The sequence below is a fragment of the Ictidomys tridecemlineatus genome, chromosome 7 (genome assembly GCF_052094955.1).
Source record: "Ictidomys tridecemlineatus isolate mIctTri1 chromosome 7, mIctTri1.hap1, whole genome shotgun sequence".
Lineage (NCBI taxonomy): Eukaryota > Metazoa > Chordata > Mammalia > Rodentia > Sciuridae > Ictidomys > Ictidomys tridecemlineatus.
Window position 1 is genome coordinate 46570849 of NC_135483.1, and position 12588 is coordinate 46583436.

Sequence of the window (12588 nt, forward strand, 5' to 3'; positions counted from 1 at the left end):
GTACCTTCTAATTTGTATTTTCTATATCATATGACTATGTGCTATTTTTGTATCATCTAATGGTATCTAATACACCATTTCTTGTGAAACACAGCAATATTTTAAGTAAGCTTCTCTCAGCCTACCCCAAACTTAGCCCAAGACAAAGTCTTTCCAGCAATGACTACTAAAAAAAGACAATGAGGACATAGCACCTGTGTTCCTTCTATATTTTCTCTAGTTCTTACACCCTACATCGGTCATAGAGAACTCTATTCTTGATCCATAGTTGAGAGATACTCTAAACCAGCATTCTCTGATCATTCACTCAACAAACATTCCAGAGTATCCAGAATAAGCAAAGATTTGGGCCAAGCACAAGGGATCTGAAGGTGAACAGAGCACAGCCTCCCCCTGAAGAAGCTTACACTCTGGGAGGAAATAGAGGTCTGCAAATGTTTGTCAAATGAGAAATGAGGAAGTAGAGGTCTCTGTGTGGCACAATGACATTAAGGAAAACAAGGAAAGGATGGTACATCTGCTTGTCACTGGTAAAGGAGACAGGAGAAGGAAACATCTAGCTTGATCCAGACAGACAAGAACAAAATTTTAAGCAAGGGAATTGTACATATGAGCCAAGACACAGATAGAAGTAAGCAAAAGCAGTGTAGGTAACTTGCCTTGATTTCTTATGGTAGATACCCAGAGTTCAAGATAGGGATTACGTATGAATCCAGAGAGTTGGGCAAGAGTCAATAGTACCGGCCCAGAATGTCCTGACAAACTGTTTAGACATTATGCCTTAGGGCATGAGGAGTGGCTAGGGTTTTGTTTGTTTGTTTGTTTTTAAGGTGTGGGGTCAAGTTTGCATTGAAAACAACAAACAACTGCTTTTATTCATGTTGGCATACACTACTTCTCCACTGAAGCAACTTGTACAAAAATGTAGATTGCTGGGCTGGGGCTGTAGCTCAGTGGCAGAGCAATTACCTTGCACAAGTGAAGCCCTGGGTTCGATCCTTAGCACCACATAAAAGTGAACAAATAAAATAGAGGCATGCTGTCCATCTATAGCTGCAATAAAATGTTTTTTAAAAAAAATGTAGATTGCTATGGGTGAAAACCCAGAAAGCCACTTCATCCAGATCAAGCATCCCCTCTTCCTTTCCCTTGCTAGATGTGAATTCCTCTGCAGAACACAAAAGCGCAACATTCACAGAAGAAACTTAAATATTATTTTGTCATTTCCAGATTAAGGCAAGACTCCTGCCTCAGCTCACACATCTACTCCAGTGAACAGTAATTACCAAAATGCACGTCCTTCATTTTAGGATTCTTTACAATCACATATTTTCTGAGCTTTGAGAAACCTTACCTAAATAAAGTGAAAGTACTCATCTATAATTCTAATGCCAATGTTAGTACACTTGGCTAACAAAAAATCAGGTTGTTGGTGGCATTGTAAGTCATTTCAAGAGATACTTAAAAAAATATCCTCATCACTTTTATTCCGACCTGTGATAATCCTAAGGGTTGAATTATCAAAACAGACTCCTGAATCATAGGTCTGTCTTAGCACCAAACTTCATTAACGATTCCATGAATACAGGTCATCATCGGGCAAACACAAAACATCCTCATTAGGAAAAAACCCAAAACTGTCAAACACAGCATCCAAAACCATTCATTTCTCCTGTATTTGGCATATGTTTAGTTCCGGATTTACCTAGAGTTTTCAAGTATTTCTCACAAAAAGTTCTGTTTGGGGATATCTCCATTTCGTAACCCTTACAAAGCTTACCTACTATATTCTCCAGCCAGTCACAGCCAGATAAATCCACACACAGAGACTTACTTACAACGAACAATCTAGGCAGACCAGAACCGTCCTGGTAAATGTATCTTATAGATAGGGACTCCCTGTGTATTTCTAAGTACAATGAGAAGGTTTATAAGAGGGTCTGGTGAGGTCATTTCTTCTATTGGGAGTCCCAGACACAGAGAGAATTAGCCAGAAGCCTGACGTTAACACCTTCCTTTCTCATAACTTGGCTTTGATGTTTACTTTTTAAATTCAAAATGCAATCAATTTGAGGATTAGGGGATTATCCGACAAGTTCCTAAAACGATCTCATATGTATTTGATATTTTATTCAGAATTCCTTTCAAAGGAATAATAAAACTAAAAAGAAATTTCTGGCTTTTGAAACAAAGAGAATTCTTTAAAAAAAAAAAAAAGATAAACAAGGGCTGGGGTTGTGGATCAGTGTCAGAGGCACTTGCCTAGCATGTGTGAGATACTGGGTTCAATTCTCAGCACCACATATAAATAAATTAATAAATAAAATAAAGGTCCATCAACAATCTAAAAAATATTTTTTAAAAAGAGGTAAGCAAAAATAAGTAGTGTTGTATTTCTAGGACATACAAATTAAAACCCATAGTCAATCAAGTTAATTATTAGATAAAATGGTTACATCTAAAATCAAAACTTCTAATATGTTTTTAAAATCGATAAGGGACATGTGATTTTGTTAATTTTGAAAACCAAATGAAAATCATGGCTTCACAAGTACCTCATTTTTTCTTGTATATGAACTGTAACAAGTTTGAAATGCATAACTGTTATCTAAAACAAAACCCCAGATGGCAAAATACAGAGGGTAAGAAGCATCTGAATTGACGCAGGCTGCCCTGGTTGTGGGGGATGTGGAGAGTGGTCTTATTTCTTAAAGGTTTTGTTTTAATTTAAAAGTGCACAAGAGAAGTGATTTCATTAAGGGGGGGGAGTTCATCTTGATATACTATAAAACAAAAAAGAGTCAAAGAGCACAGAACATCAAGAAAGTTTGGGGCTCTAAGTAGAAAGAAAAGATTCTCTGAACAATTCCTGATCCTGTTCCTGTGCCTCTCAGAGTTTTAAGGTCCAAATTGGCACACACATACACAAGAGTAGAATGAGCAGGGTTGTCAGCAACATGAAAATCAACCACCAGAATAAGGGGGAAAAATGTTTAAGACAGTTACCTCATATATTACTAGAGGTGAGCACTAGGGAAGTGAACTACTTGCTTCATATTAGAACCTCATGCACGGCCTGTTTTTGAATCATTTGCATGTATTACTTTGTTTAAAATTAGATGGAGCTAGCTAGGTGAGTAATAAGAAAGAAAGAAAACAAACCAATGGGCAACATGATCACATTTAAACAACTCAAATCAACTATGAAGTTGTGTTTAATCCTCCACTTATAAATTATTCACAGGGGCATTTTGATTCTAGAAAGTTCATAAACAGAGTGCAAATCGCCCAAGCAGAAGTAATTTGCTGCTTTTAAGCCGAAGCTCTGAGAAGCGAGGGAGTTGCCTATAGGAATTAACCAGAACAAAATCCTGATTAAACAACTAATTGGCTTGTCTACTAATGAAAAGAAAAACAAAGTACATTTCTCTACCTCAAGACACAGGGTCATAAAAACAGAGGGTTTTCCAGTACCACTTCAGAGAAGATGTTTAAGTCACTGAGAATAAAATTCAACAAGGTACAGCCCACCGAAGAGAACCATGAGAAAGGGCACGGTTCTCATCCGAGCCATCAGGCCCAGCAATCCCCAGGACAGGTATGTTCTTTACATTCCTAAGTTTGTCTTGATTCTCACCACTTCTTGTCTGGTAACAGAAGTTAACAAATGCTGTGATAGATAAGATTATTAACAGTTTTACTTGTATTGTCCAAGTTGTTGGCTATTTGGAGTATATATTCAGTAATTTATGGATTCCATAAATATTGGCTTAAAATAGAATAATAAACATTTAAGAGATCATATTAGGATTTGGGAAAGCCAAGTATGACTTCCCATTAACAAGTTTCACTTCTACCATTATCATAGTAAATCATTTCTCAAATATTGAAATATGCTGTATGATTTAGTTTCAACAAAGAATGTCTAGCATGTGATCTTAAAAAAATAAACTCATTTTATGAATGAATTCCCCAGAACATTTGTTCTCAATAAGGAACAATGTTGCTACTCAGAGGACTTTTGATAGTGTCTTGGGATATTTTCGGTTGTCACATTTTAGGAGTGGGAATGTTACTAGCATCCAGCAGATAAAAGTCCAGAAGTGCTACGAAACACCCCAGGATGTACAGAACAGCCCCCCACAACATGGAATTCTCTGGTGCAAAATTTCCATCCTTCTATAGACTATTTTTTTTAATTCTAAGACTATCTGTAAATAGAGATAATAATAACTGCTTATTAGCCTCCTTAGAAGAAACAGAGACGGTATACACAGTAGGTACTTTCTGAGTGGTAATTATAATTATCATTATTAATAATTTGAGGTTTGATGACAGTTTTAAATTCAAAGTGACAACTATAAGAGAAATGTTTGCTCAAAACTAACTCTGGAATCAATTTCCTGATTTACTTTAAAGTTACCTAAGATCTTTAGACCAAAAATTTACCATCTCAAAAAGCTGGATTAGAGATATCAAGCACAAGCAGGGGTATACCTCAGGGAATGAATGTGGAGCAGGGACAACATTGTGTTACTTAACATTGGCCTTGAATAGTTGCCTTCCTTAGCTGATTACCTTGACTCTCCTTGCAGTGGAGAGAAGTGTTAGCATTGCTTCATGAGAGTGCCCGGGCTTCTTTCTAATTCTTATGTCAAAAAAAAATAATCCTACAATGCAAAATTACTTGCATGTTTATAGACTCATGGAGTGTTGCAAATATTGAGCTGGGTATATTTTTCTTCGGGTAGTCTTGCTGTGTTTTGCTCTAGGATATTAACTGTATTCATGTTTAGTCCTTGCCTATCACAATTATTTCCCCACAGAGCATGCAGAAATAATGAATATATTATTCTCTTAGACAACATGACAGCTAAAAGCAATTACTATGTGCCAAGTGATGTGCTAAGCCCTTTCCAAGCATGATTGTATGTAGTCCTCACAAAAGCCTTGGGTCCATTTTGATTCACTGCTTATAAAAAGCTGAAAAATGCCAGAGCCTGGCCAGGAGACCTGTTCTTCCTGACATTAGTACTTGAAAGCTAAATCACCAGGCTACTGCCTCAGAACAGAGGATGTCAGAGGAGCCTTTCCAGATACTCTGACTACAGGAGCAAGAGGTGTTAGAGAGAAGGTAAAATGAGCAGAAACTTTCTAAAGAGTGGTCCTTCCTTTAGGAACAGTAATGCTGAAGTTCTTAAACGAGGCTCAGGTAGAACAATTCTTAAGTAGATATATCCCCTGCCATCCTGACAGCCATAATTTCAGGGTGTTAATCATAAAGACTACTGGCATCACATTTTATCCGAAGCCATATTTGGAAATTATGTGCATCAGTTCTTTCAAAGACCATGTGGGTATAGGAAAAATAGGTTTTTTTTTTCCATTTTAAGTATGCTAAATGTTACAAATGACAGAAAGTTAGAACCCTATTTTTTCCCATAAAATATAACCTTTTAAAATGGCATTTAAACAATAAGTCTCAAATAAATAGATTATTTGACTCATTTAAGGAGATATCTAAGAATAAATAAATCAATTATACTGTTTTTAAAGTGTCAGGTAAAAAGTTCATTCATAAACCAAAAGATCATAAGTAATTCCTACTTACCAATAACCAATAATAAAAGAACTGCAAATGAGAGACTAATACAAACTCTCTTACTTAATAAAAAGCCAATTTTCACATAAATCTACATTTATACAACATATAAAAACTATGACAGAATTGTTTTTGAATAACATCCTAACATGGTGCAAAAGTACTTGATTGAAGTCAAAAGGTTTTGTCATTATTCATAAGTTCTCCTGGATTCTTGCCTTCTAGCCACATTCATATGAACTAGCAACTCAGTTTTCTATTGAAAACCATCATAATAACAATGGCTGTCTTGACTACTACATATGGTTACTGTGAGACTTAAATCATTTGATTAATTTACTTTTCAGCTTAAAATATTTTTATGACATAAAAATATCAAGAACTACATATCAGCATACAAGAATATCAGGATCCTTGTCCCTGCTGACTTTCTAACCCCAAAATCTCACACTTTTCCTAGTTGAAACACTTCCACTATAATATCTCTCCACCCTCTACATTAACAACACATCTACCTAAAATATATGTGTTCCATGTCTTGTCCACCTGAAAAAAAAAAACTCATCTTCATAAAATCAGTGACTACTTAACTTTCTGCTTCCTTACCCTTTTACTCCATTAGAATTGACCACTCTATTTTTTATGTATTTCTGTCCTCATCAGGTATCATCTTATCACCTACATTTTATTGCACTTTCCTGTTTTTGTTTTCCCCTACCAGGCAACACAAAGTTTGAGATCTAACCTTTCTGTGCTTTGAGTTGATATTTCACTCTGTTTCTCAGACAAATATGACCATATTCAGTGTGACCTAACTACAGTTCAAAGAAAATCTTAGATGCTCAGACAAATGTTGAGGTAGAGGCAAAATGAAATCATAAAGGGAAGACAGAGAGTTATAAATGAAGGAATGAAACCAGCTTCTTCTCTCCACCATTTTAAACTCTACCACTGAAGACCTTAACTGGGACCAACACTAGGGTTGTGTGAAGTGAAGACCAGGATTGGGAGGAACATGAGCCAGGGAGACACTGACAAAAATCAGAGTTTCCAAGCCAAAAACACTGTGGGGGTCAAAGTTGATTACTCAAAACTCAGGCCAAGCATCTCCATTTAAGTGCAAGAAACATTACTTTTAGTATGTTATAAGAAAATGGTAAATTTTAAAGAGTAAATTGATAATTGAAAGAAGAAAGTGTTACATCTTACATTCAACTTCATTTTTATGTAAATTATTCACATTATAATCTCTATTTTGTTTCTTAAAGGAAGAAAACAAAAGTGAAGAAATGTCTCTGAAAACTAAGAGGACTCCAATCACATCTGAAGAGCCACACATCAAAACACAAGGTCAGAATGCAATCTATAGGAAAAAAAAAAAAAAAACAGTGAAATGCATATTTTCCTGAAACGAGTTGTGATGAAACATTTGTCCTTGACCAGGTAAATTATCTAGGGTTGAAGAGCTAAATAGTCACAAAATTGTTATTTCTTCATTCAGTCATTCATCCATGCATTCACTGGATGCTTTTTTATGGCCTAGCGTGAAAAGGTGCCATTCCGTTCACTGGTGATGTGGTGGTGTATAATATAGATCAAGTCTGTGCTAACATGGAACTTGTATTCTAGAGAAAATGAAATTGATCATAGACGAGCAAGCACATCATAAACAATGTAATTTCAGGCAATGATAAGGGTTATAAAGACATTAAAGCAGATGTGGTTGTGCATGTTGAAAGGTTCAGTGCTCACACTTCTGCTCCTATCACTCATCAGTTCTCTATGTTAGAAATCTCATCTCTATGTGAATAATTCTGAATTCATATCAGAGCAATTTTTTTTAAAACCTAGTCCAATATTTTCCATAAATACCTCTATGATCCTAAAGAAAGCATATTTAAAATTGAATTCCTTATCTTCTCATTCAAATAAGCTCCTTCTCCTGGTTTACTTCCTTTTCTGGTACTAATATTTTTAAAATCTTCCATTCTCACTCATGTTCCATTCTTCTACCTAGGAGTCCTGTAAGGGGAATAGTCACCAAATCGCCTTTCATAATGACCCTCAAATCCACTTGCTTCCTTAGCAATCCCATCCTGGTTTAGGCCTTACACGCCTACACCACTCCTAAGCTAACTGGTCATTTCTACTTAGGACTTTATTTTACTCAATGTCTCCCCTTTTTATCCAGCCCAGTACTGGATAAATAGTATACATTATTTATATATTACTTTCCATTAGCCAGGAGTTTGACCCCATACCTCCACTCGAGAACCTTAAGTGCCTCCATGCTGTACATATGACAAAGTCTAAATCCTTTTACCTGACTGTAAAGTCCTAATGCAAACTAATCTCAGCACTTCTTTCTAGCCCTTTCTACTTCTCTCACATGTAAATAGTACATTCTAACTAAGAAAATTCCAAAATGATAGAATCACTAGAACAGAAAATGCCATTGAGAAATGTGAAGACATAAAATTATTGCCATTAAACTAGAACAAATGTTTTGTTTTTCATCCACTAGACAACTCCTGTGTATAATGGTTTTTAATGACTTTCTATTTGTGCTTAAAACAAATATTTGAACTAAAGCATAATTCAGTTTTTATTAGTCAAAACTTCTTATCTCTAAGAAGAAAAAAATAAGAAATACATAAAATTACAAGCAAGATCGTAAATAAAGAAATGAATCACAAGACAGGGGGTGTAGCTCTGTGGTAGAGCACTTGCCTAGCATGAACAATGCCCTGGGTTCAACCTCCAGCACCACTAAATAAGTAGATAAACATAGAAATAAATTTAAAAAAAAAAAAAGGAACGAATCACAAGAAAGGTTGTAAATAATTTCATTCCTGTCAAGCAATATCCCCTCAATCAAAAGCAGTACTCTGAAAAAATGGCCCCACTAAATTAAATGTAACTGTTCCTATTTAAGAGAAAAGAATGTATATGAAGAAAACAACCAAATTTGACAGATAAATGGTAAACTTAAATCATTGGAAGGAAATAAGATATTCCCAGTAGGAACATCTTTATAACATTATAAAGACATTGATTTTTTTCAAATTAATTTTATAACTCATCTTTGTCTACATTTAGCAATATACTTTTTAAACAAAACAACTAAGGAAAAAAATTCATTTTAGTTTCCTTGAGTTTATTTATTTATATACTTCTTTTGATGTTCTGTATTATTATACACATTAGAATATAAAGAATACTTTCTTGTTCTTCTACAGATTAGATATTTTTATACTAACTTTCTTCTGTACTTTCATCTCAGCCAAAAAAACAGGAAGGCAGTATCTCATAATAATAGTTAGCATTCATTTACCTGAGAAGGAAATTTAAGTTTAAAAAAGGAAATGCTGTATTATGCTTTTCAATATGAATGCAATGTCAAATTACTTCCTTATTGATGGCTTAACTGTGGCTGTTGAATTCTTAGATGATCTGATTTAAAATATTTAGTATGACGTGTCAATGAAAGAGGAAAGCATGTAAGAATCATAAGCTCCATCTCTGTTTAAAAAGAAAACCCCACATAAAGTAACTCCTCAAATAGTAAGAGGATAGAGTGAAAGTGTGGATTTGCTTTTCTTTATCAACAACTAAAGACAATGCATTCTTCAATTCTCAAAATATTTTCAAAGGGGATGAAGACCCTTCTGTAGATCACACAACATTCTTCATTACATACACTGAAATGCGATTAACAAACAGAAGTATTGAGGAAAAAACACTACAGATCTGAGTCAAGGGAAGCAAAAAAAAAAACACACACACACACAGAATTATTGAGATAATTAAACTACAATTCTGGTTTATTGTGAGTTAATAAAAGTGATGCTTTCAAAATTACAGTTCTTCACACAGAAAAATACAAAATAGCTTAAGACTAAGGATCACATCTCTGGGATGACAAGTTTATTCTGATCCTTGTTACACTTTTTCAAAGTGTATTTGTAAGCTTAAATTTTTCATAGCTGGTAATAAAATCTCTTTTGTGAAATTTTCATTTGACAGAGGAGCTATTTGAGTGAGAGGGAAAGATCATTTTTTTTCTTTTTAATCTGCAGACTTCGCATATCTTGAAAGACTGTAAGAGGAATAAGTTATATTTAAGATATTTTGTCTTGAAAAAGCAAAATTATTAGTGTTTAAAGATAGCTTCTGATATATTGCTTGGTATTTTTATGTTCTTCGCTTCAAAACATGCAGGTGCAATGTCACAAAATCTGCAGATGTGGATTTCTGATTATAGAACTCTTATCTTCTTCAGAGCATGGTTAATTTATATCTGCCATGGAAATGAAGAACGCAACACATTTTGGATTCAAATAAAGATAACTTACTAATGTCCTCTTTGGATTGCAATTATCTTTCTTAGGCTTCTACTTCATGAATATTACCTTAAATGCTTCTTTAAACAAACATTTTGGTACCCTTTAAGAATATATAAATGATTTACCTAATAAAGGTCTATAATGTGTTAAAGTGAACTGATTCATGTGAAAAGGGGGCAAAGTTGAGAGCTTATACAAGTGTGCTGTGGTAGACTTACTAATAGCCACCCAAAAACCATATTCTAGTCCCCCAAACCTATTAATCTGTTACTTTGGATGGAAATTTTTTCTTATGTTATTAAGGTTCCTGAGATGGGAAGATTATCCTGGGTTTTCAAGGTATCTCAGTATAATTAAGTCTCCTTATGAAAGAAAAACAAGAGGGCCAAAGGCAGAAGAAAGAGATGGAACAATGAAAGCATGAGTTGGATCCATGCATTCTAGGGGTGAAAGAAAGGGCTACAAATGGAGCAAGACAAGTAACCTCTAGAAGCCAGAAAAGATAGAGAAATGGAATCTCTCCTGAAGTTTCCAGAAGGAACACAGGGTGCATTTTGGACTTCTGACTTTCAGAGCTAAAAGAAAAGAAAGTTGTGTTATTTTAAGCCATTAAATGTGTGGCAATTTGTTACAGCAGCAGTAGAAGTCTAATACATACAGCTTTAGAATAGCCCAATTTTAAATATAAAAAGAAAAAATTTAAAAAACAAAATTGAGATTTACTACAAGCAATTATGAAAATTTATAGTAAAGGATATACATATATATATGTATATCCTTTATAGATTATATATACCAGATATAGATATAGATATATAAACCAGAAAGAGCATTTCAGAGTTTGCCATCCTGAATTCAAATCCTAATTCTGCTACTTCCTAACTTTCTAGTCAAGGTATTTAATATATCTTGAGTCTCAGTTTGCTCATGCATGAAATAAGAATGATATCACCATCACTAGATTATGAATGAGAGTTAAATTAGGTAATATATTAAAAGCACTTAGCATTGAAGTAAGTAAATTCCAATGTTGACACAGGACAGATAAAGAACATAAATGAGCATCACCCATGCTCTGTCTAAACAGGCCACTCAGCACCTATCACTACCACGTGGGGATGATGGTCAAGGGCTGCTTGATGTCCAGAGAGACTATAAATACAAACTGTAATTTGAATTTCTCAGTTTTTGAATGTTCATTTTTTAATGTTTAGACATTACTATTTTTTTAATCATTAAGAAAAAAAAACCTAAATTCTAGTCCAATGTAGTTCACAAGATCATTTTGTGACCTCTAACCAACCACCTAATAGATATTCAATGTTGTTTATGCACATGAACATTAACTTCCCTGGACAAAATTCCAAGTCTGGCATTGTTTTTAGTAATACTCTTTCTCTTCCTCTCCTCATTCCTCATGGTATCCTCCCTACACTTTGTTTTGCAAACAGATTGAGAGTGGGTAAACATTGCTGGGCCTCCTGTGTCAAACAGCTCTCCATAGCCAAAACCTCTGGGCTCCAAGTGTAGTTCATTCCCAGGCTTACAGAGGTATCCCAGGGCTCCCCCAGTTCCTGACCTCTGATCCAAACTGACTTAACTTGTGTCTCAGCTAGTTCTCAGTTTAAATAGCAATCTTCAATGTTCAATGCTCTAGAGCTAAAACAACTCTTAAATATATATATTTATAAATATTTATTTAATTATATTTATTAATATACATATTTAATATTTATATTATAATATTTTATTTTAAAAAGCAAATAGTAGGTCAGAAAAAAGAAAGAAATTCTGTTCAGTCCCTGGCAGTAACAATTAGAAAATACAATCTAATTTGTCTATGTAGACTTGGAAAATGTCTATACTGAAATTTAATTTACAAGAATCTATACAAGTTTCCCTAAGACCAACCAACTTGATTGATGTACATGGGAGGTGCTACTATGGCTAATTTTAGTAGTATAGTCCACCCCCCTAACTATCAGTTCTATTCATCAGCCAAAAGATGAGAATATATTTTTTAAATATGAAAATTTTTAATCAAAACTACTTAGGAATTTCTCTGCTTCATTCAAATAGAAATAGTCTTACATAGTAAACAATTAGATTTGTAAAACTTAACAAGAAGTGTACTTGCAAAATGATGACCAACATAATGATAATAAAAAAATTGAGAAATGAATAAACTTGGATGTGAAATCTTAGTTGGGAAAAAAAAGATGAATATAAATGTGTTTTCTAGTTTGAAACGATGAGGAAAATTCCTGTGATGGTTTGGCAAGGGACAGAGACATAATCAGGGCACCTTCAATGAGTGGCAGGAGCTTCTTGTAGGAAATTTGTGAATAAATGAAACTGAAAAGACATTCAGGGGACAGAGGCAGCTCTAAGAGCTAATTACATTCTCTGCCTCTCACTCCCAGCGAACATGGCTTCATTTCCCATGACCCCTGTGTTTCTGTGCACATCTACCCTGCACTGCTCTCATTCCCACTACTTATTTCCTAGTCCAAATTCCAGAGAAAGCAGTCTGACCGACTTAGATAATAGTTACTGTTCCCATTGGGCAGAGCTCTTCATAGCATCATCAGGGTCACCGGCCAGCTATGGACAAGCCACACTCTCTAGGTCAGGTGCCTG

The 12588-nt window shown here is 34.7% G+C and overlaps 1 protein-coding gene across 1 annotated transcript in view; it reads left to right on the forward strand.

Annotated features, from left to right (window-relative positions):
* Window positions 1-3372: 3372 nt before the first annotated feature.
* Window positions 3373-12588, forward strand: part of Cngb3 (cyclic nucleotide gated channel subunit beta 3) — a 138262-nt gene continuing 129046 nt past the window's right edge. Inside the window, exons 1-2 of the mRNA XM_021728651.3 lie at window positions 3373-3598; window positions 6871-6952. Of these exons, the coding sequence (XP_021584326.2) occupies window positions 3488-3598; window positions 6871-6952 (193 nt within the window). The 5' untranslated portion in view covers window positions 3373-3487. The remainder of the gene's footprint in view (window positions 3599-6870; window positions 6953-12588) is intronic.